The 25,914-nt window shown below is 40.4% G+C and overlaps 1 protein-coding gene across 1 annotated transcript in view; it reads right to left on the reverse strand.

Annotated features, from left to right (window-relative positions):
* Window positions 1–1,554: 1,554 nt before the first annotated feature.
* The window catches only part of Csnk2a2 (casein kinase 2 alpha 2), a 41,173-nt gene continuing 16,813 nt past the window's right edge, over window positions 1,555–25,914 (reverse strand). The window contains exons 5-12 of the mRNA XM_026395647.2: window positions 18,452–18,511; window positions 13,391–13,474; window positions 12,541–12,651; window positions 12,127–12,228; window positions 11,523–11,623; window positions 10,169–10,317; window positions 8,699–8,792; window positions 1,555–3,022 (exon numbers count right to left, since the gene is read on the reverse strand). Of these exons, the coding sequence (XP_026251432.1) occupies window positions 8,716–8,792; window positions 10,169–10,317; window positions 11,523–11,623; window positions 12,127–12,228; window positions 12,541–12,651; window positions 13,391–13,474; window positions 18,452–18,511 (684 nt within the window). The 3' untranslated portion in view covers window positions 1,555–3,022; window positions 8,699–8,715. The remainder of the gene's footprint in view (window positions 3,023–8,698; window positions 8,793–10,168; window positions 10,318–11,522; window positions 11,624–12,126; window positions 12,229–12,540; window positions 12,652–13,390; window positions 13,475–18,451; window positions 18,512–25,914) is intronic.

Genomic DNA, 25,914 nt, shown 5'->3' on the forward strand with positions numbered 1-25,914 from the left:
AAGTGAAACTATTTTTCATATTTAAGATAATTTCTTCCTGTAATTAAAAAAAATCTTTAGAATTTGCTTGTGGAATCATTGGATTTTATGATGGTAACTCACTGGAATGAGAAAAGTATGTTTTAAAGAAAATATTGACTTTAACAACAATAAATTTCACAGGATTATCCATTTTAAGACATTTAATTTCACTTAATTTTTATTTTCAACTTTCTTGATGTAGAGTCATCACTTGTTTTTCAGATTTGAACATTTCCGTAGGTCCCCAGAAAGCTCACAGGCACTGGGCACCAGGCCCCAAGTGCCTAAACCCCCCAAGAACCCCATGACTAAAGTCATGGCAGGTCTAATCTGTACTAGTGTGGAAGGGGCAGAACACTGCTTTCTCAGAATCATAACATTTTTTAAAAAATCATATGGCATAGTAACTCTTTTAAGATTTTATTTACATATAACCAATTCAAAAAAACTTATGTGCAGATTTGCCCACTGCAGCAATACTGAAAATAGAAACAACCCAGAGTCTATCAAGAAGGAATTGTTTCAGTTGTGATGCGTCACACAATGGAATACCATGCCGCCATGATAAAGGGGTGAGGTAGATCTACACACATATACAATAAGATTTTCAGTTAAGTGAAAATGCCAAGTTTCTGGTAAATAACAGAGTTCAATTACATTTCTATTACATTCCTATTACCATGAGAATCAATGTCAGTAAATGCATAGGAAAAAATGGGAGCATACACACCAATTTTAACAGTGGTTACCTCCAACGGAAGAAAGGGCGTGCATGTGTGCACCTGCACGCATAGTGGTGGGGCTTCATCAACTTTTCTGTTGATAATGATAAAATTCATTTGCATTTATTTACCACAAGCATGGATTATTTCGATCTTCAGGAAAATGCAATAAATATTAATCCACCAAAATACAAACAGGACTGTTGGAAGATGTGATTCTGAAACTCCAAGTCTGCTGTGGATGAACTACAGATGATCCTTGGGTCAGCAGTCTCCCTTCTCTCAAAGTCAAAACCACTTAAGCAAAAACTTCTCCTTCTGCTTCCTTCTACAACCACTCTCCTCCCCAACCATAACCATCCACAAACCCCAAGCTTATTTAATATCCTTCAGAAGTTTCTGGAAATCGAGACTTCCATACTGGAAAGTTAAGGAGAGCCAGGGTTGAAGACAGGAGGAGAGATTGAGGGCAAAGCAAACATTCCAAGCCCCAAGCCCACCACTTGTGGACCTGTTTGTACAAGACCCTCCACATCTGGAAAGGGCCATAAACACCAGCAGCTCCACATGGAGATAACACATACATGCTGTGTAGGTAGAACTCACACATTCAAATGAGGTATTTTGATGCCATCCCAGAGATCTGGAAGACCAACAAGAATTTGTAGAGCCTTGAGGCAAAAAGGGCCCCACAAAAGATTCAGCTTAAACAAATTAGGTCAGTGATGGGGCCAGGAAGTACCAAGTCTGTTTATGTCCCACTGGCCTGACAAAGTCCTCTGCTGGTGGCCTGTGGGTTTTCACTCGCTGGTATCCAGGGGCAGGTAATTTCAAGCTCTCAGGCCTGAGGAACTGTTTGAAAATGGCAGAAGCTGGCCCAAAGGACACTGTGGCGTCGTGGTGGCAGCCCTGACAGGGACCTCTTTGCCTTTTTCTATAATTGCTCCACATGCCCTGAGTGTCCACACTTGGATTCACACAGCTGTTCAGAACAAGCAGCAGAGGAGGAGTGTTGTGTGGAACAAATGGCCTCTGTGGAGACCAGGCCGGCACCCCAACCTGGGTGTCCACTTCTGCTGATTCTTCTGCCCTCTACAGGCAGTGGGAGGACACAGGCCCAGCCATCAGAGGCAAGGCTGGGTGGCCACCAGGCTGTGGCCACTGTTCTCACTGCCCACCCCTGGCACAGCTGTTCTGGGAGGTAAGACCCAGGTCTGAGGGAGCCAGCAAAGCCATTTCTAAAACTGGTTTTGTTTTCACTAAACAGATACAACTGTTGCTTCCACTCCAGCCTCTTTGCCATTTGGGAGGACCAGTTCACTTCTCATTCATGGAGCGTCAGAACGTGACCAGGAGCAGCCCCTAGCTCATCCCTCCCCTGCCTCTGGACAGTAGGCTCCACCAGCCTCTGGGGCGAGGTGTTTTTTCAGAGGGGGGGGCGGGCAGGATTAGGACATGGAATGAAATGTTCAGACATAAGCCAAGGGACAGCAAAAAAAGGGCTAAGGCATCTTTTTGAGTTCAGTGGAGGCAATATTTACCTACTTCAAATGCTGGGCCACTCACCCAATTCAGACTGGGGCCCGGGGTGGCCACTGGCCAGTTCTCCCAGCCCATTGGGTGCTTCCTTTCTCTGGTTGCCCCACTCCTAGGATGGTTCACTCCACACCTCTGAACACTCCCTTTTCTCTGCATTGCTCTTTATAACTGGCCCTCTTCACCTCGGGACTTCCCCCACTTTCCTCTGGTTGGAACCTGGCACACAAGATCTTCTGTCACTCAGTCCTCCATGGTCATAGGTCTTTTTAAATGGTCCTTTCCATACTGAAAACTCTCCATACATTTCTTTTAAAACCTTTTATTCAATAATATATACTTTTAAAATAATATGTAACTGCCCGTCATGCCATATATTGCCCCCATTCCCCCACTGTGGTGTCTGTGGTCAGCTAATTAACGTGGTTTGCTGGAAAAACAGGCGGCCACAGGACACGTCAAGGGGTGTGGAGAGCAACAGTAACCAACAACCATTTTGCATACCCTTCACATTTCCCATGCTTTCTGGGTCGGGAGGAAGTCAACAGGAAGTCAAGGCATGTGAACCTTTTACATTCGGAAGTGAGGTTTGATATACGGTGGTAGGCTGCCCTTCAGTTCGTGCTCGCCAAACCTGCCACCGTTTTGTGTCTGCTCACGGAACGTGATCTCGCTACACACGTTAAGACGTTTGATTTGGTTCTTGTTCTGCTTATGGAAAAGTGGGAGGTACCGCAACAGACCTGGGGAGAGATGGGAGGAGGGGAAAGACGGCATTAATCAATCTGACCCAGAGTGGGGCAGGCCTCTACTTGCGTGGGGCTTCCTTCTCTTGAAGAGGGCTGGGGGTAGAATGCAAGCTTGACCTCCCCAAGCCACTTCCAGGAACATGCAGTGAGAACCCGCTGCATGATTCCAAGTTTCAGAGTACCCTCTTCCTGCCCTTTTGACTGCAAAAGGCAGTCTTCTGGAGAGGAAGGGGAGAGCTCTGGACACACCATGCCATAATTGACTCTCCAACCCTGGAGTCCAGGACGCTGGTGTCAAGCCCCATAATCACTCCATGCAAGTCAAGCAGTCCAACACCAGATCACCCTTAACCTGACCCAATTTATTAAGGACATCTTGGGACCAAGAATGAGAAGATGACTTGGCGTGTACTCAGAGAAAAGGGCCAAGTCCACCAATAAGGGAACAAGTGACAGTGAGTATTTTCAATTCTATGCTAGAAGCAAACAGCTGCCTGGCATGGCCTGAAAATCCACTCCTCCTTTCCCACCTGGCACAGCAAGTGGATGGTGAGATGCCAGCACAGGAGTGTCTCCCAGGGCCGTTTAGCAATACTGAGGGAAGGCACTTTGCCCTTGGGAAACTGTCACAGTTATTTGATGAAAACTTCCTTTGGGTAAAGGTTCCATTGATTAATATTTGAGAATGCCTGCCGAAGCACATTAAGAAATTACCGTATTTGCCTTTAAGTACTGATTTCCAAGAGTCCAATTCCACAGTGATCAGTGGGGCAAAAAAAAAGCACACTCATAAATAAGATACCACCATCGCTCAACAGTTGCACGTGCTCACATGTGCCTGCATGTGTTGTGAGGACAGGCGCAGGGGAGACTTTCACAAGTGAAGAACAATGGGCTACAAAGTTAAAGTCACCAACAAGTCAATCCCAAGAAGCAGGTGTCTGAGTGGTGCAACTCAGAAACAAAACAATCCCACCACATCTTTAATTCAACTTCATGCCATGGTGATGATCTGCAACCACCATACACATCCTTGCAGTTCAAGGTTTATCCCTCCCTCCCCCAAGAGACAGGAAATACAAGTTAAGGTCCTCATAGCAATGGCTTGTCTCCCACTCGGGAAGGCTGGGTATTGTCAACATTTTTATTTAGGAAAACAGGATTTAACATGGCATTTTTCTTCCCTTTAAGGGCAGTAGCACATGAATCACACATCAGTCATCCAGAGATACACAGAGTTGGCCAACTGTGTCTGAAGTAGTCACTTGCAATGGATCAAACCCAGGCAGTGTTGCTTTTCTGCAAAAAGAAGGCTCCACGGTTCTTGAAGAGTATCCAAGCTTTCCACTGGATGTCAAGATTTGTCACAAACGCTTAGTCAACCATTTACAGCAAGAAGAGCCAGCAAGTGAAAAACTGTTAATTTATTGATTCAAAGTTTTTTTTTTTTTTTTAAAACAATCCCCAATACATGCAGTTCAGGGTTAAGAATCACATTTGTAGCACATTGTTGAGTATTGACACAAAAGTATGCATCACTGTATACCCCATCACATCTCTTCCCAGCCTCTACAATCCCTGGTTGGGGGTGTTTTCATTAAAACATTCATAAAGCTCAGAAGCATGTTATTACTGGTTTCCTTGCAACCTCCCCTCCCCAATATCCCCATTTTGGACTTAAGGTTTTAAAAGGCAGGATATTCTTCAGTTTTAATTTATTAAGCCCCCTGACAAACCTGAGCTTATGTCTCATGAGGACCCAGAGTTTGCTTTCAGAGGGTTTCTACTTAAGTGAATGTGACTCTCACCAGTTATTATCCACTCATTTATTGCAGGAGGGAGGTCTGCTCTTCCCTGTGGGTGCTCACACAGTAACACAGGCTTCTAACGAATCAGTCTGAACTGGCACTGAGGAGACCATTAACCGGGGCTCTCTTAGATTTCAATGCACATCTCAAAATTCTTCTGACTGGTTTGTGTTCCAAAGTAGCTTTGCTTCCATCTGCATCAATGCAGCACCTGGGAGAACTTAAGCCATTTCCCTGAGTGTGCAGAGACAAGACCCTTGGCACCAGCTCTCTGGGACTCAGCACCTAAATCAAGATACCATCTCTCAAAGGCCCAGTGGACCCAAGCCAGAGGGGCAGCGTCCTCCTCCAGGGCACACGTCAGAACTTGGTGTCCCCTGATTTCAGCCTTTCAAGGATATTCCCTCAAGACCTACAGTTAGGTCATTTTTCTTATGGATTCCTTTTACCTGCCCCTTCCCCCCAGTCACTCTCTTCACATTCCCAGGATTCTGAGCTCTTCTGTCTCCTTGAGTCAATCGGCCTGAGAGCACCTTTCTCTCTATGGGAATACATGTGCTCTAAGCCTGGTGAGCACTGATGCATTGGAACACCCGTGACAAGACCTGGCAGAATGCTTGGTGCCCAAGGGCATCACTGAATTGGCACAGGCACTGCTCTGATTGGTAAGAAGCCCCAGCAATACCCAGCAGAATACTGCCGCACTATGCACCTAACAGCATCTCCTATCCAGCCCCCTGCCACAGGACAGGATGGGAACCAGTCAGCTGACAAGAACCTGGAGAGAGTAAACTGCCACACAGTCACCATTGAGAATGTTGGTTAGCCCTGCATCAGTTCCACCCGCACCCTGAAATTCCTTGGCTGAAGCACCCTTGCAGTTAAGCTCACTCATGGCCACCAACCGTGAGACCCTGACCTGGATTCAGCACAGGCACCTTCTGTCCTCACCCTACAGGTCTATGTTCCTGAACACAGGCAGTACCTGAGATGACAGTGCAACACTACCCTGTTCCCCATGTTTTTTGCTTTTCTTTAGGAAAGAATTAAGTCCTTGTCATAGGCACTTTTAACTTGTTATAAGGTAATGAAGCAAACAAATGAAAATTACTGAGTTTAAAAAAGAATATGCTGACTTAAAAGATACTGGATGGGTAAACTTATCTAGTTTAGTCTAAATGTAAGACTAGACTCCCACTGCTACACACACTCTCACTCACACAGACACACCCACCCACCCTCCTTGAGGACTCTCCAAGACCATCTCCTAACCTAGGCAAACACTCTAATATCTCAGGGGAGCTTGGGCCATCTGGACACAAAATGGACTTGGAGACCAGTGAAAGAGAGGACTAGGACTAGACGAGACTCATTTCAGTTTTGGAAAGAACAGCTTAGGTGTCAAGTCCAGATCCAGAAGGGAGTGAGCATTTCAAAGCCAGGAATGCTCCAAGTCTAAGGCATGAAGAGAGGTAAGAACAGGTGCTGTGGAAACAAACCACACGCTCAAAAGATAACTGCTGTGCCAAAGCTGCAGTACCGACCCAGGACAGGCCGGTCAGTTGTGCTGTGCCACCTGAAGCATGGCCAAAGGAAGAAGGGGCAGAAGCCTATCACATGACCCTTCTCCAGATGCTTTCATTGCCTCTGGAGGACCCAAGGGAAAGGAGCAGGTTTATGGCTCTACAAAACCCCTCCAGCAGGGTACTCTTGCCTATCAAGGCAGCTGGAATAGAAAAGAAAAGGAGAAAGAGAAAGACAAGAGAAAAGCAAGGTAAGGGGAGAGGCATGGGTGATGGAGGAGGAAATGGGGCAGGGAGCAGGAAAGACACAGAGGCACTCTCCCTGATAACCAATGGTTCAGGCTGCCCATAAGGGCGGGTCAGAGGCCTTTGATAATTCAAAACACTGAGTTTCACTGCCTGACTTATTGAAATAGGTTCATTTGAGAGCTCACTAACGTCTTGTTTTTAATTTTCAGGTAAAACAAATGTATACATCAATATGCAGACTGTGCAATGCAGGCAGGCGGTATTGGTATGAGAACCTTAAGTGAATGTATTTCCTGGCTTCAGAATCTTATTTTTTAATCTATAAACTCAACTCTATGAGTTTCATTTGCAATTTAAGTTTCCACAGACCAAACGACAAAAATAGAATCTGCATTTAGAGATAGGACCTGCTACCAATACCAATATGATTTTATTGGGATATGGAATGTAAACAGATGTTTCAAACAAACAATCTAACCTTATAAAAATGTACGGCATTATTAAATAGTTAATAAAGAAGTCCTAAGTATGATGTGGTGGTAGACACCTCTAGCTCTATTCTAGACATGCTAGGTCCCCAGAGCTGAGGCATGAGTCTGCAGCCGGGGGCCAGGGAACAGCCAACAAACCTTGTTGGTTACAAGTCCCCGAAATTAAATCAGCCCTATTTTTTTTTTTTAAACAAAAATGTAGCTTTCGGGGCTGGGGATGTGGCTCAAGCGGTAGCGTGCTCGCCTGGCGTGCGTGCGACCCGGGTTCGATCCTCAGCACCACATACCGACAAAGATGTTGTGTCTGCCGAGAACTAAAAAATAAATATAAAATGTAGCTTTCTTTGTTAACATGGACTTTAGCACAGTGGATCCAAAACTTTAACACTGGCTCCAGGAGCTCCACTTCATCCCCACCCCCCTGCACATTCCTCTCCTCTCAGTTACAGGATGGTCTTGCCCACATGTTGTCAGTACCTGCATGACAGATTTATCTTTGCCATCACATTCACATTATCAGAGCTTAAAATGCATATTACCCTGATTATAGCTGGTATTGTCATGGGGATAAAAAGAGGGAAAAAAGATGAGGATACATTTTTTTCCAATAAGTATTTCCTGAATAAATCCTAATAGGACATTTTCTCCCTTCTTGACCTGCCTGAAAACTGACTTTCCAGCTTTAGTTATGGTTATTAAAAAAAAAAAAAAGAATGAACAATAAAAAAGTATTTTTTTTCAGAGAGGTGCATTAAAATAGATGCACACACAGGGATGCGCTGGGAAATGGTGAAATTCTCCTTACAGGGCTACAAAAGGAGGTGAGGGGCACAGTAAACAAAATCAGCAATGGGATTCTGTGGTTAGGCAAATCAACAAAGGTTACCGTGAGAGCTCAAAGGTTACCGTCAGCCACTTAGCATGGAACTTTTGATGAAACAACGGACCTGCTGATGGCATCTCAAGACTTAAAGTGATGTCTCCTGACATCATAGGATTCTGAAATTGACTGCAGTTTGCTCCCAAATGCATACACTTAAGAGGAAAACTGCAAGGATGAGGGACTTTTCCTGGAAAGCTCATGTCATAAAAAAATACATAAAACATGAATTTGTAAAAGAGCTTAAAAAAAAATACTGTCACTGTTTTAATATCTCTTTTTCATAAATGAGGCTGGTGTGTCAGTATAGACTGCTGACATTTGCTAAAACTTGAGCCTGAATTCTCACAAAAGGAAACCAGACCACAATGGAATAGATAGGAAGTCAGATATTCAGAGCTTGTTGACCGCACGGGTTAATTCAATAGTGGTGTCCTGTTAAGTGAAGGTAAATGTACAACAACTCCGAGTTTCTCATCTCCCATGCATTCCAAAGGGAGAGTCCCTCAGATCCTGAACTATGTGCATCATCATGCTGCCACAATGGCAGCTCCCTGTAGACTAGTACTGGGGAGTGTCTTTTTGACAGACTTTTAGGTCTTTACTCTTCTTTGCCTTTAGAAGGAATGATTAAAATTTCTCTTTTATCACACTGTAGTTTCCTTCAAGGTTTGTGTTTGGTGCTTGGTTTTTATTGGCAAGCATCAAGGCCGCATTACCCGTCGCTCTCCAGTCTTCACCGGGCTGCCGTGAGACCACTGGAAAGCACAGCGTTCTCTGCACAAGGCTGGGACTGCTCTTTCACCACGGGGTCTGCAAGAAAGCAGGACACAATGCAACCAAGTCAGGATTCAAGTGCAGGAGGGGAAGTCACAACAGACCGGCCCCTTTCACAGTGAGACATGGACACATACAGACCCTGGGCAAGCCAGTGTCTGGAGGTCCAGAGAGGGAGACAGAAATCACAAAACCACACACAAAGAATCAGGGGAACTGTTCTTACAGTCAATTTTTCTATTTCCTCAGAGGACAGACTCAATTGCTGAGAGGCATAAAAACCCTAATTTCCTACTGTTCAAAATTCCCACTAATTTATGTGTTATTTTCTTTGAATACCAACATAATATTCAACCCCTAATTTCTTTAAAGCATATGCAATAATAAGCACATCAGGGGAAAAGATGAATAGAAGCCTATTAATTTTAAGCAATAGTGGCTTAAAATTTTTTAAATTAAAGTATACTTTGTATTTAGAAAAATAGCTAGATCATGAATTATGTATAATATCAATTTTCTTAATTTGACCCACCTCGAAGGGTTAGAACACCTTTCTGTGTCAGAAATTGTAAAGAGGACATCTGAATTCCACTGTCTGGGGTCCAGAATGCTGAAGGGTTAAGACCTTTTAATTCTGCTGTCTCCTGGTACTTACTTCCCTAGGTCTAAGACCACAGCAGTATAACCTTCAGGCTGGGAATAATGGGGTGGTGATAAATTCTGGGTGGGGGCAGGAAGGAGAGGGAGAGATAGCATGCTGGTCTAACAACAGAGAAAAACTTCAAGGAATAAGAGTTTTCATCTTGATTCAGAGGGTGAACTGCAGTAAGTCACTAGTCACTTAATTTCCTTATTCTCCATTTTCCTCTCTAACTGGATGAAATCTCACATTGCTAATAACACAGGGAAAGTATATCTGAAACACTTTATCAGTGGGAAAAACCACGTGCCCGCAGAACCTCAACCACATGTGGTTACACAGGTAAGCAATCCAGTTAGATCCTAGTGAGGTCTTCCTTCAAATCTCTTTTATCTACTGCTTTCTTTAGAAATTCATTATGGTTATCTTACTACTTTTAGCCAATTACTTGTGTTTTGAGGGGAGAAATCTTTGATTAGGTTTCCCCACAAATATAACATTTGAAAACAAATTTTAGTTGTCTTTCTCAGGGTGATAGGAGTGGCCAAAAAGACTGGACTCAAGGGAACTACAGCTGGTGAATGAGCAAATGCCTTTGGGGATCAAAAATCTGGTCTTGAAAGTTGTTTCAATGACTACAATGAATGAGGACTAGTTCCAAGAATGATCCATGCCAAACACCTAGATTTTCCTTAACAGGCCTCAAAGATGTGAAAGATTTTTTTTTTCCCTTTAATAAATTAGACCCCCTAAAAAGTCCCTGGAGACTTACAGAAGTATGGGTGCTCCATGGCTTCTTTGGCAGTCAGTCTCTGTTGATGGTCATATCGCAGAAGTTTGTCCAGAAGGTCTAGGGCCTCAGGGCTAACAAGGTGTCTGTTCTCACTGTGGATGAAGTTTTCCCAGCGTTTCCGTGAATGCCTGAAAACAAAGTATTGAAACATTAGGATTGAGACTAAACTCAACAAGAATCCTCCTCTACTATGGCTAAAGCCAGCACAATCTTAGAATTCTATAATGATTACAACTTGTTAAATCTCATTTTTCCTGGTACCCACTCTACCCACCAGTCACATCACAATATACTGACAGAAAACAGTGTTCTGTAATTAGATAAGCAGAATTAGTTAGAACATGGACATCTGATTTAGAATTTGTAGAGTTTTCTCGACTTTTTTTAATGCCTCAGGTTCTTCATTCATTCTGGGTCAGGCATGGTGGAAACTTAGTAATTTGTGCTAATCAGAAGACATATTTAAAGTACTGGCCACAGAAACATGGTAGCTTCAAATATAAAAGAATGTTTGAAAACTGTCAATCAAGCATTTCCTTTAAAACTACTGCACTGTACCAAAAACCTCAATGCTATAAAACTTGTTACCTTATAGAAAATCTATTATAGAAAACAAGAAACTATCAGTTTCTTATTCAAAGAAGAAACACAGCTTTCCAAGATTTGTCATTAAAATTAATGCATATGCTGTACCAGAAAGCTTTTTTCTGTAACATTATGATTTTGCCCTCCATTTTCTATTGATACAGATTATCTCATAAAGAAATAAAAGAACTAGAAGACAAATATAAACTATGTCCAAATACTGCAAAATAATTTAAAGAAAACACACATAGCAACGAGATATGGTGGTGCACACCTGTAATCCCAGAAATTTAGGAGGCTGAGATAAGAGGATCTTAAGTTTGAGGTAAGCCTGTATGACTCAGTGAGACCCTGTCTCAAAATAAAAAGAACTGGGCTGGGGTTGTGGCTCAGTGATAGAGCACTCACCTAGCACATGCAAGGCCCTGGGTTCGATCCTCAGCACCACATATAAATAAATAAAATGAAGGTATTGTGTCCAACTATAGCTAAAAAATAAATATTAAAATAAATAAGTAAAAAGAACCGGGCAGATAGCTCAGTGGTACAATGCTTGCGTAGCATGTCTGAGAGGTCCTCGGTTCAGTCTCAGTACAGCAAACAAAACAAATTAAAAAAAAGAAAAAAGAAAAAAAAAAGATACTTCAATTTGATGTAACTAGAAAGGGAAAGAATGATTTTGGCTAACCTTCCCACTTTTGAAACTGGGTAAGGCAAAGCCCTTTTTCTTTCTCTCTCTCTTACTTACTGTCCCAGGATATCGTTGAAATGTGGATCTAGGTCTATATGATACTTCTTCAGATACCCATACAGCTCGTCTGTACCCAGAACCTTGGCAATGCGAACAAGCTGAAACACAAAACAAACTACCAAATCACTGAGCACAGAACTCACTGTGAGCCTATGAGGATGCTGGGCCAGGGAACTGGAAGATTCCATACCACTTGATCTCCAGGGACCAGGCAGAGATCTGAGTCTAGGACTGGCCAAAAGACTCAAGGACATGAGGCTCACATGAATGCAAATTTCCAAACTGCCTTTAAAGGGAGAACATAACTTATGACAGTAGTCTTCTAGAAACTAACAATTATGGGGTTTATCACAATCTAATAACTAGAATCTAGTTTTATTAGATAAAGGAGGTACCTGACTTTTTCATAAGAAAGAGAGCATTATCTGTATTGTTGGGACCTCATAACCTTAGACAAAAGTCTAAGAAATTTTAAACTTTAAAAAGAGGGTTATATGTAGACACTGAGTGACATGCAGTGGCTCAAGGAGAATATTCTAAGTACACTATTTTCTTGACATTCATCCCCAAACATGTAAGAGCCAGATGGCTTTCTGCTGACCTGATCATAGTTGTCCTGTCCATGGAAGAAGGGTTCCTTTCGAAAGATCATGCTTGCTAACATACAGCCCAAACTCCACATGTCCAAGCTATAGTCATACATCTGGGGAAATAAAGACAACCAGTCAGACAAGGATGTTAGAAACCCACTTTTCTGATCTGAGTTTCTAGTCTTTATGTGAACTTTGCAGACAGTTGAGAATTAAAAACTACTTCTTCCTCCTAAAAAAAAAAAAAAAAAAAAAAAAAAAAAAAAAAAAAAAAGCTGTTGAGAAAAATCTGCAACTAGCATTCTGGGGTGGAATAATGACTGAGAATTGAATAATTGAATATATGCAACTTAATAAATAACAAAGCAGAAAAAGCCCTCAGTAAGTACCAAAACAACCCAGAGCAGCCTTGCTACCAAGTTCACCTGATAGTCCACAAGAAGCTCTGGTCCCTTGAAGTACCTCGAAGCTACACGAACATTGTACTCCTGAGCAGGGTGATAGAACTCCGCCAGGCCCCAGTCTATCAGTCGCAGCTACAAACATGACAGAATAAAACATGTGAAAAGAGTGTTTCTAGATTCCTATGCCTAGGGCAAGACCACATCACATTTCTGATAACAACTATTTAGCCACACAAAAAATGTGAGCAGGTATACTGTTAAACAATTACATTTTCAGCAAAAGTAAAGAGGTCATTTCTGGAGCAGAGCACTCAGAATGCTTTTTTAAAATCATTCTAAATCAATAGAGCTCAACCTTTTTTTCTGCTTCCATTCTACTTACATGTGTATCACACTGCCCCATCACTCAGAGATTTCATCATAAGCTCCAGGAATAACTAGAAGGGTTGGGAACACATGGCCCACCCCAGGACTGAAGCACGGCTCTAGCTTGTCTACTACTAGCTGATCCATTTACTCACCAATCAGGGACAACCAGAGTTGGATATCAAAATTAGGAGGGCCCCAAGTGTACTTTTAAGGCCAGGCAGATTGGTCTGAGGGTCATTAAGAAGTGAAGCAGAAACCACCAGCTGTAGTTTCTTTTTCTGAGGCCCTTTGGAAAACTAAGACCAAAATAAAACAAGTAACTACAGTCAGGTCATCTGTCCATTTTCCCAGTAGAAAACAACGCTAGAGACTGGACAAACGACAGCGACACAAGTTGGTCATAGGAAATAGCATGGCTACAAAAACCATCTTGGTAGGGGCAGCTTTAGGTTGGCCCTAAGCCTTCTAACGAAGGCTTGTTGCTGCCTGGCTGTAATGGTACCTTTTTTTGTTGGTGATCTATCATGACATTGTGAGGTTTCACATCCCTGTGCATGATTCCCTTGCTGTGGCAGTAATCCAGAGCCTATTAGGTAAGAAAGCACAGAGAAAAGTAAGCAAACCCTCTACCACCCCCCCCCCCCAATGCAAGTACATTCTTATTATTTTGTTTGTGACACTTTGATGTGAATATGGTCTCCCAAGGGGCAGTTTACTGCCTAAAAGGAAAGGGAAAAACATGCTTTTGGAGAATGCTCCTTACTCTCTATGAATACAACAATGGGAAACTGATAGAAAGGGAGCTACAGAGGGCCATGCTGAAGGTTTCTTTAAAAGGGGGGATGAAACCAGTTCTGGGAACCTAGCTAGAGCCACTTCTCATAGTGGCTCAAAGGAGATTCCAGAATCCATGTGGACATGAACATGGCTGGTCTTTGTGGGTCTTCTAGATTAAAAAACATTAATATTTTCCTTAAATAGTAGTTAAAGCCAGCTGGTCTTTAACAGCTGTCAATATTATTGCTCAAAGGGAACAGCTATTTCCTATACTTGATAAAAAGATTTTAAAGTATAGAAGTCAATGATTTTTAGTAAATTTAGAGAGCTGTGCAACCCTCACCATAATCTAGTTTTAGAATCCCCCTCTATCAAATTTCCCTTGAACTTGTTTGCAGTCAATCCCCATTCCCAAATATGCCCCCCTTGTTATCTGCTACCTCTGAACATTAATAAAATGACATGATTAAAGTGCAGTACTCTACTTTCTTTCATTTCATAATCCCTTTTGTATCAGTTACTGAGGATTTCCTGTGTGTGTGTGTGTGTGTGTTTGTGTGTATTACCCAAGGCCTCATGAATGCTAGGCAAGTGCTCCAACACTGAGCTAGATTTCTGCTCACTATGTTGTCCAGGCTGGTCTTGAACTTGTGATCCTTCTGAGCCAATGAGATTACAGGCATGAGCCACCATACCTGGCCCAGTATAATACTTTTGAGATTCACTCATACTGCTATTTTCTTACAGTTCATTTTATGAATATTCTAGCTGGTGAACATTTAGATTGTTTCTACTTTTTTAGCTGTTAAGAATGAAGATGCTATGAACATTCATGCACAGTCTTTGAAAGACAAATGCTTTCATTTCTCCTGGGTAGATTCCTAGTGACAGAAATGTTAGGTTGTATGGTAAATTTACACCTAACTTTTAAGGAACTGCCTAATTATCTTTCATAGTGGCTGCACCACTTTGTATTCCCACCAGCAATAAATAATGATTTCAGCATCTCTATATTCTTACCAGTACCTGTCATTGTTCATTTTTAAAAAAAATTATAGCTATTACAATAGGTACAAAGTATATTTCATTGTAGTTTTGATTTCTCTTTTCCTATGAAATGAATGAAGTTGAATGTCTTTTCATGTGCTTACTGGATAGTCTATACTGCCTTTGGAGAAATATTTATTCAAATCTTTGTTCAAATTTGGTACAGTATCTGACCATTACCATGAAAGACATTTTTAAAAGTTTTTGATTCTGCTATTTTGAATAGTTGTTGCCAAAGGAATAAACTAATGAGATGTGGAAAACTTTCTTTTTTAAACATAAAAATCAGATTTCTCTTCCTAACACAATTAATTATTTCCATAAATTTCAAAGATAGGATCCTTGGCTTGTATTAAAAGCACTTAAAGGTCGCATGAGGTCAATGATATATATATATTCTTTAAGTAATGTGACAGCAGCCCATAATCATATAAAAACTACCATGTTCATACCAGTGAGTGCTCTTTGTGGAAATTTTCATGTGGAATTTTTCACAACTTCAGCATTGTTAACAACATTTTGGATCAGGTAATTTATTGTGGGGTGCTACCTGGTGTATTAGAGAATGTTAAGCAGAATTACTGGGCTCTACTTGCTGGATGCCAATATCCACCTCTGCTTCCATTAAAACCAAACCAAACCAAACCAAACTTTTGTTATTTACTTATTTATTTTTATGTGGTGCTGAGGATCAAACCCAGGGCCTCACGTGTGCAAGGCAAGCGCTGTACCACTGAGCCACAACCCCAGCCCTGCTTCCAGTTTTAACAATACAAATGGTTCCAGATACTGCCAACTACTGCCCTGTGGGGGACAAACTCAACCTGATTAGGAAACTCTGAACAGACCAAGACAGACACTGTACTAAAGAATACATAATCCAGAGAATGACCCCAGGATCAGCACTCCAGAACAAGCTGGTCTTGACTTTGCCTTCCCTACTCACAAGGCTGTGCAATGTATAATGATTTTTATTTGATCAAAAGATCAAAACCAAATAATATTAAACTGTGATGGTAGAGGTAAGAACAATATCTCCAGAGGAGGATATATGAAAAGGAAGGTGGACAAGAGAATCTTCCAGGATGTTTATAATATTTCTACAGCCCTGGTCCAACAGAACTTTCTGGAACAATGTCTTTGTATGCACTGAACAATACAGTAACCACAGGTCACATGAAATGAGCACCTGAAATGTGACTACTATGACTACAAACTGAAATCTTTTTTCCCCCCAGGTGTTGGGGATCGAACCCAGAGCCTTGTATATGCAAGGCAAGCTACATCCTTAGCCTGGAACTGAATTCTTCATTTTACTTAATTGAAACAGCTATCTATGAGTAGCAGCTACCATATTGCATAGTATGGTCCTACATACATTTGCATTTTACTTATGTAAAATGTAAAATTCTGTACACTTAAGACTTATTCACTTCACTTGCATTCTATTTCAATTTCATATTTTTCTTTGCTTTACAATAGTTGTAGCAAGATTCTAAAGTGCCTTTGAGACAGTGCCTTAGGAAATCAAGGGTCATGAGGGCTGAACTCCCTCAAATTGAATCAGATCAGACTCTGTTGCAAAGCCTCAGGGAACTGCTGAGTCACATGGAGCCCTCAGCCTCAATTTCTTTTATATTTTCAATGAAGTTAAATATTACCTCTACCCAACTCCTGTATTTTTCCCCAAAGAGAAAATTTAGCAATGTTGATTCTGTTGTTTTGCTTAGTGTGCCAACAGAAATAAACTAATAAGAACCACAATACCTAGATGTAAAAGATACCTGATGAAAGCAAAGGCTGAACAAATACAGTGAGGTAATTAATTTTCTTGCCAAGTTCACCAGTCAGACTCCCTGTGGAGTTACTGACATGCTTTTAAATTCCTTGGGGAATTATTTCAGTTTTAAAATCTGGTACAGTTTCTGACCATTAAGCATGAAAGATGTTTTTCAAGTTTCACTTGGAATCTATGCTTTATTAGCAGAAAGAAACATGTCCTATTCCAGTCTCCAGAAAGCAGGACTTAGGTGAGCACTGAATGACATCTGCCTGGCTATCCTATAAAAACCTATATTACAGGGGTGCCTTCCTTTGCCTGACCTAAGGACCAATGTGCAAGGTTATAAATCGTTATTTTGCTGGTGCTAGCTAAAAACTGCAAAATCTCAATACTGGATTTAATAATAACCACCTGTGAGATTTGGACTATAGCTCCCATGGGAAAAGTGCATGGAATTTTCTGGGAAGACCTTCAGGGAAGGGCTAGCCTGACAGTTCATAGGACGTAGCAATACAAACCTCTTCCACACTAAAGCTTCAATTCTAGTCTAGAAAGGATGAGAAAGATGGGGTCAATCAAGTGCTACCTCCTTCATCTTTCTACTTACACAAAGGAAACCCAGTAGACATGAATGAACCCCCAAATACACCACTGTGGTTCTCTCTAATGTCATGTGGTCTGTGCAAGTAGTTAGAAAACATCCATTTCTTCTTTTTTTTTTTTTTTGGTAACCGGGATTGAACTCTTGAGCACTCGACCACTGAGTCACATCTCCAGCCCTGTTTTGTACTTTATTTAGAAGCAGGGTCTCACCGAGTTGCTTAGTGCCTCGATATTGCTGAGGCTGGCTTTGAATACTCGATCCTCCTGCCTCAGCTTCCCAAGCTGCTGGGATTACAGGTGCATGCCAAGGACTAGTACTTTGATTCACACTCTTCACAATCCCATCAAAACCCCACCTTGGCAATTTTCTTCAATTATGACCTTTGTCATCTCTATCTTCTTTCAGAGGTTCTTGAGATCTATATCCCCTAAAGTTTTAGGCAATATTGTATATTTATAGATGTACTTTGACAGGAGGGTTCACAGATTTTATCAGGTTCTTAATGATCCAGGACCCTAAGAAGATAGGACCCACTGGTTTATAGCATTTTAGAATTCTTAGCTTAAGTGTTTACCTTGACAAACTAAAAATGATCACTCCTCCATCAACCAGTTATGCTTCAAAATTTCAAAGTGTTTGGGATTAGTAAGTCACTTAGAAGATCCACCCACCACTTTTCCCTATATTAACCTAGAGACTACCATGGGACTCTAGGTGGACCTGAACTAACTCCTGGAGGATGAGACCTCAACTATCCCAATTGCCTGAGTTGAGGTTCCAGATGTAACATCCTGACCCAGTCAAGTTGACCCAGACCTAAAAAAATCACATAGCTAACTCATGAAATTATGAAGAATGATAAATGATTTTTAAAAGTCATTACGTCTGGGGTTATCTGTTATACAGAGAAAACAAATAGTAAGTATTAAGTGGCAAAGAGAAAATCCAAGGGCAAAAAACCCAAAAAGACAAAAACAAAAAAACAAACAACTATGAGATTCTAATATTTGGTATAATGACCCTTGTACCCTTTGACTTGCCCATCTTTCCCAGTTCCAATGGAAAATTTCTTCCTTCTTTTTTTTTCCCCAGTTGTTGATGGATCTTTATTTCATTTGTTTGTTTGTATGTGATATTGAGACTCAAATCCAGTGCCTTACACATGCTAGGCAAGCGCTCTACCACTGAGCTACTACCCCAGCCTTCCAAAGGAAATTTCTATGTGAGATTCCATGATGGAGGCCACAAAAGTTAAACCTCAAGAAATATTCTGCTTGAGGTCTCTCTGTCCTTTCAAAAGCTTCTTTAATAGATGAACTTGAAAAACTTCACTGTTTATGAATGTTACTTACTTTTAGTAGTTCATACATATAAAACCGGATATCAAAGTCTGTCAGGATCTGGTAGAGTTGCTGAAACAGATTTCAGAAAACAAAGTTAGTTTAGTCTCATTGGGACTTGTCATCCCAAGTGTCAGTCATTCTTTGCAAACTTAGTGCTTAAGATACTAAGGAACCCCACAGACATTTTACTACCCGATTTGGAATAAATGGTAAAGATGAGGAATGACATTAGAAATATTTCAATCTTCAAAAGAGACCAGAAAAACAAAACAAAACAAAACAAAAAAACGAAAAAGAAATTTCACGGGAGGAAAACAGTTAAGCCAACTTGGATTTTTGGTTATTTTATGCTCTGTGATTTTAATAAGCACAGTTACTTTATTGTGAAGTCTACATTGTCCAATTGTCCTTATATTCTTTTTTTTTTTAGTTGTAGTTGGACACAATACCTTTATTTTATTTATTTATATGTGGGGCTGAGGATTGAACCCAGGGCCTCGTATGTGCTAGATGAGCACTCTATCGCTAAGCCACAACCCCAGCCTATGTCCTCGTATTCTTATTGCAATTAATCAAACCAACCGCCCTGCAGCACCACAGTGTACTCTGAAGAACTGAGTTCTGAAGAACTTCATCAGCTGATGAAGTTTGTGGCATAAAAGTTGTTAATATTAAACTGTTTGTGAAAGAAACTTGAGGACAATGAGTTGCTCTTCCATTCAGAGATGGCAAAAGATTACAAACATCCATTCCTGCCCCCCAAATCAATTCCAGGCTGGAAAAGAATGTTTCACAAGCAAAAACTGATGTCTTGTGGGTAAGAAAAAAGGAGTGGAGTGAGGCATTAAAAAGAAAAAGATGGAGTGCCAAAAATTATCACAGGCCAAACGACAAACAGATGAAAACTTTTATTACTGATAATCCAAAGACCCACCCATTGAAGTTCTAAAAACATTTCTCTTCTAAGAGAGTACAAGATTCATTAAAAGCATCATAGATTCTTGTCAAAAACTATACTATTACCTTTGATATCTAATCAATTCCAAATAAATCTCTTTTCCCATCAATCTAGGCAGCAATTTGCATAAAAATTAACCAAATGCCTTTAGGAAGCTTCTCTTGTTCCTCTACTAGAAGAAAGACTCAAGCAGTGTAGGGAATCTCTCCAAGGAACACAGAACAACATACACAATGTATCTATGTAAAGGGAAAGATAAGACCATATGTCTGTAGAATGATACAGGAGTTATTTCATGAGTATATATAGGGGAGAATAGGCCACAATTCCACTTTTATTCCCCTTTTAGGTAAGGGTAACTCTCCCAGCTTAGTGAGAATATATGACTTCATCAACCTCAGACAGCTGCTAGCTCAGGGCATGGCAGGGAATTAAAAGGCATAGACCAGTACATTGGCAGTGTCCTGAAGCTGCTCCAGAGCTGATGGCCGACCCTGGTTGGGGCTGAACTGCACTGGAGCTAAATGACACAAATAAGCCACTATTTTTACTCAGGAGAGCTTCAGCTCCATAACAACCATATCTCAGGTTTTTTGTTCTTGCTGCTCTGTTCTGCAAGGGAGGCTTCTTAGCTAGCACTCGGCCACAACCGACAGCTGGAATGTGCAGGCGCAGGCTTAAGATACCATCTTGGGTGTTAAGGAAGATCACTCAGAGAGACTGTTCTAAACTGAACATCAAGTCAATAAATAGCCTGTGAAAGAGAAAAGATCAAATTCTCTAAGCCTTGAAGAACTAGAATATTTTACTTCCAGAAAACCAATATGAACTATTTTGTTTGGACTTCCTCTCATATTATGTGGTATGTATACCAAGCATCTGTGTAATTGGCATAAAGCATAAAAAACTAATGTCCTTGGACTACTGACATATCTCTAGTTATTCTAGTCAGTATCAATTTTACTCAATACAAAAGATATCAGCTATGCAACAGTGCTTAGACCTACTATATCACAAAGTACTGGACAACTGTACTTCATCCTTCCTTCTCAGGAGCTCTAGGAGGAAGGACACAGAACATTATCTGTAACTTTTAACTTCCTGGGTCTAAAATTTGGGCCTCTCCAGGGTCCACTCTTGCTTCCTCTAACTTTTGTAGCTCTGATCTCCATTCCATCTCCCAGGAGTCCCCGTCTTTGACCACACAACCTGAGCTGGCTACCTCTACTCTTCCCTCTCCCTGCTCTTAACATGCAACATCAAACCCATTCCATCCGATTTTTACAGAATGACAGTGGTCTCACCCTTCTCTGAACTCCCAGGCCATTTGTTCTCAATCTGTGGTGATCAAAGGAAAGTAACATAACTAGTGTCCCCAGGGTTAACATTCTTCACTTGGGTGACCAAGAAATGGCAGTAACCCAAAGTTCTCAAGGTAAATTTTCACTGTTGTAAACATGAGCCTGCTTCACTTCAAGAGCCTCATGCCAGCACTCCCTGGGTACCATGCCACACACACATGATGAGGGGAGATGGGTACTGCAGCAGCTGATGGTCACAAGTTTGGTGATTCAAGACCTCTGAACTCTCCCTACCCTCCCAGTATGTTGAGGGTCCACTCCATATCTGGGTACCACACACATTTTCTCCACACTCCTCAACCGTCTTCTAATCCTCATATAGAATAGCATATACTTTATCTACTCCACACTAAGTATGGTGGTTCTCTGCACATGTTTTTATAATGATCACTAATCAATGGAACAAAACAGAAGCTCTTTTTCAAGAAATAGAAGAGGTTGGAGATACAGCTCAGTTGGTAGAGCTCTTGCCTCACATGCATAAGGCCCTGGGTTCAAACCCTAACACACACACACACACACATACACACACACACACAAAAAAAAAAAAAAAAAAGAAAAAAAAAGAAAAAGAAAAAAAAAGAAAAAAACCTAGAAGAGTCCATAACAAATTCAAAAGGGAAACTCCAAAAGAACCATACTTTCTCTCTAGCTATGTGTAGAATATTATTAAACAACAAACTGTAAATATTGGCAGGAATATAGCTTTGCTCACATAATCATAGAAAGACTTATCAGAAACAAAACACTGGGGTTGTGGCTCAGTGGTAGAGTGCTTTCCTATCGAGTGTGAGGCCCTGTGTTCAATCCTCAGCACCACATAAAACCCCCCCCCAAAAAAACCAGCCAATGCTTCCAGAAAGATTATGACGGTACCAATGAAGAAACTATTCACTGGTCCTGGTTTGGCTGCAAATTCTCAAATACACTGATATTTCTCTAGAAATCAGTTCCACTACAGGACTGCTCTAAAGGGCTCAAGGTGGCTGGGTGTGGTGGTGTATACCTGTAATCCTAGCAACTCAGGAGGCCAAAGCAAGAAGATTCCAAATTTAAGGCCAGCCTCAGCAACTTAGCAAGACCCTGTCTCAAAACAAAAAATAAAAAGGGCTGGGGATATAGCTCAGTGGTAGAGTGCCTCTGGGTTCAATCCCCAATACCACCACACAAAGGAGGGAGAGGGGGCAGATAGGAAGAAAATGGCAGATGCTGCAACTTGATCATATCATCTGGCTCAGGGCCTCCTGGGTCTCAAGCCACAGACACCATAGGATGGCCACCAGTGGATCTCTCTCATTCCTGCTGCATGTACAGGCAGCTCTTCAGATGCAGCTGTGTCTTAAGGAGATCAAGGCCCATGCCCAACTGTCATTTGGGAGGCCTTCGTGCTTTATGAACTTTTAGCCAGCAGAGTGTAGGCATTCCCTCACATAGCCCTATGTCCATAATTTCCAGGGCTGGCCACATGGGGGGGGGGGGAGAGATTTAAAGTGAAAGTGAAAGAGGTGTTTAACATCACAGTTATCAGTTTAGCTGTTGTTAACCTGTAACCTCCAAAATGTAGAATAAAACCAAGGCCAACATTTCTAGAAATTTAGGGAACTAGAACAAATCTGTAATGGAACAAATAAATAAACTGAAAACATCACTTATTTTCTTGAAGTCTTACAAGAAAATGACAAAACAATGTTAATGACCTATGATTACAGTTCATTTCTTCCCGATTTAACATATAAGAGAAAAGTCAAGGCTAACAACTGAACTAACAAGTATGGCATAAAAAATGACCATGCACTAAAGTCACAAAGCAAAGATCATAGATTTCAAATAATCAACATTATATAGGCTGAAGTTCCCTTAATCTGAAATCCTTGGGACCAGAAATGTTTCAGTTTTCAGATTTTGTAATATTTGTGTAGGTATAAGAAAGCACCTTGGGGATATTCAAATCTAACCATGAAATTCATTCGTATCACATACACCTCACACAGAGACTGTATAAAAATGTAATTTTATACAATACTTTATATAATCTTGTGCATGAAACTCTATTTCATGGTGATTTCAATTTTCCACCTATGGCATCACATAAGTACTTATAAAAGTTCTGAACTGTGGAGTATTTTAGATTAAGGATGTTCACCTGTATAGATCATGTTCTCTAGACACAGTGCCATCAAATTAGGAATCAACAATAAAATAATAATTTTCTAAAAAAAAAAAAACAGTTGGATTCTGCCCTACAAACTCACAAGCATATAGGAAGAAAGGATATTACTGGGATAATTATGGTGAAATTTTGAATATGGATTTTATACTAGATGGCATTATCATAAATATTAAATTTCTTGGGTATATGAATGGCATTGTGGTTATGCAGGAGAATGACCTGATGCCAGTGCTGACATCTTCAGGAGTGGAGGAATATCATGATGATACTTTTTCATCTGAAGCTTCAAGATGAATCAGCAAAAAGACAAAGAGATAGAAAGGGGAGGAAGAAAAATAACTGCAAATATGGCAAAATAAAATTTCTAATGGAAAAAGTCTAGAAGGTAAAATCCAAATCCTCAAGTTTGGAATTTGCATTTATAATTTGAACAACTATCTAGAAATAGAGTTCAACAACCATGGAATACAACTAAAATGGTGCTTGAGGTTATATAAACTTAAGCACATGTATTATGAATCAAGGAAAGTTGAAACAAATCAAATGAGCTGACTCCAACTCAAGTAGTCAGGGAAAAACCAGTGGAGGCCCAAGAAAATTGAAGGAAGAAAAACAATTAAGACAGGAGAAGAAAGAGAATGAAATACAAAAAATAACAAGAATAACAGGTGAACAATAAATCCAAAAGCTGGTTCTTTGAAAGGGTAGGAGATCTAGATCTAGCAGGGTTTACCTAAAAAATTTTTAAAAAGGGAACAAAGGCATGGATAATGTTTAAAATTTAAAGGAAAGCCTAACTACAGATAGAGTTTTTAAGTCTTAAAGAGAATTTTATCAATAACTTCATGACAATAAAGTTTAAAGTGAATAAGTTTAGAAATATTATCCAAACAGACTGTGAAGAGTCATAGGTGGGAACAATGTCTTTATATTTATGTGGTGCTGAGGATTGAACCCAGTGCCTCACGCATGCTAGGCGAATGCTCTACCTCTGAGCCACAATCCCAGCCCCCTATAGTATATTTTTAAAAGGAATGTACAGTCCAAAGTTTTCCTCCCACCTCTAACAGACACCTACCTGGATTTACCTCTCTTATATGTACTTTCAGAGATTAAAACAAGAAAATGCCACTCAATTTGTAAGTTAGTATAACCATGATACAAAATCAGAGGACTCTAACAATAAAAGGAAATTAATTATTAATTGTGCCAATAAAAAGTACTAAAAAGAATGGGCTGCAGCTGTAGTATCCCGCCCACTACACGCTGGGGACTGAACCCAGGACCTTATATATACATGCTAGGCAAACACTCTACCACTGAGCTGCATCCCCAGCTGCCACCACTGTTGATTTATCCTGTTCTTATGCCAGTGACAAACTCTCTGGGTGACACCTTAAAAGCAATTATCAATATCCTTTATGTTAAAACAAACAACAAAAAAAGTAGAAACAGACTTTCCTAGTAAGATAGACACATAAGCCTGAAGGACATTAGGACATTAAACCAACAGACTATGCCTATCATACTATCTGGGGAAAAGAAGTAACTCTCCTGCCATTATTTTGCTCTTCCAAAATACACACCTACTACCTGATATTTAATAATCTTGTAAGTGAACTAAAATATCATGACTTGAACATTCAAGGGGACCTCCAGTTAAACATGACAGATCAAACACCTCTGCTTCTTTCTGAAGCTCCTCTAAAATAACAATCTAAGGAGCGGGGGAAATAACAGTAAAAGGAGAGAGAATTCTCAAGAACTCAGGGAGGAAGAGACAACACTCCAAAGCTAGAAATGTCCAGCTAATTCTACAGACCAAAAAAAAAGGTAAAAATTCTGCCAATAGTGAATTAGGCCCAGAATATAAAACTACAAACTGAAGAACTACAGAAAGGCTCAGGATGAAAGAGAGTAAACAGAGTGAGTTGAAAACAGAAAACGGGTTTAAAGACCACACTGGAAACGAGGAATTAAGTGTAAGACTCTTAACACCCCCCATAGCTCTCATCAACTTGAGACTAAAATGCCAGCAGATACAGGGCTAAGCTGTGTCCTTGAGATAGAAGCGACTGCTTTTCAGAGCATTACTCCAAAATATGAACCATAATATTTCAAACAATTATCATAGAGACAAATAATAATCACAAAGCAATTGGAAGAAAAATAGAGAAAAGGTATGAATAAAGCTATTACATAAAACATAAAAGAAATGGACTTCTAAGATATGAAGTCTAACATTTGAATGAGTTTTAGAAAGTGAGAACAAAGAAGAAAGGGGAGAAAAATCAAAGAACATTAAAAATATTTTCCCAGAATGAAGAACATGAATTTTTAGAAAAAACCCAGCAAGCATCCAGAACAAAAGATAAAAGGAACCCACAGGAAGGCATATCATTGTGAAATTTCAGAAGACTGGGAATGAAGAGAAAATCCTAAAATCTTCAAGGGAAAAAAAAAATCATGTCAGATACAACTGGAATGGCTTTACTGGTAATACTGGAACAATCTTTTCAAAACGGAGGAAATTCTGAATTTCAATCTAGAATTCTTTACAAATCAAAAGGATAAATTACAGATATATTCAGAGATGTATGCATCAAAAAACACTGATCCCAATGACCTTTTAAAGAAGGAGAATGTGTGTCTTCTTCAAAACACCCCAGGCTTCAAGTCCCACCCAGAGTAATACAATTCCCCAGGGAATGAGAATTCCTGCTAACTGATCTCCATGTTTTTAACATCAACCAGGAAGACAGATGTCACTTTTAAGAAACACAAAATGCTGCTGTGAAATTTTACACATGTGACCAGACAGCTGGTAAAAACTCATTTATAAAGCACAGGTATTTTAATTGAAGGGATCTACACTATGATGCTGCATTGTGAGCAGTTTTTAAATTTCAGCATTAGGAAAATGGTTTTATCAAAGTCTGTCTGGCACTCTAGGACAGGAATACACATTCCCACTCATGTACAT

This window comes from Urocitellus parryii, chromosome 15, assembly GCF_045843805.1.
Source record: "Urocitellus parryii isolate mUroPar1 chromosome 15, mUroPar1.hap1, whole genome shotgun sequence".
NCBI lineage: Eukaryota > Metazoa > Chordata > Mammalia > Rodentia > Sciuridae > Urocitellus > Urocitellus parryii.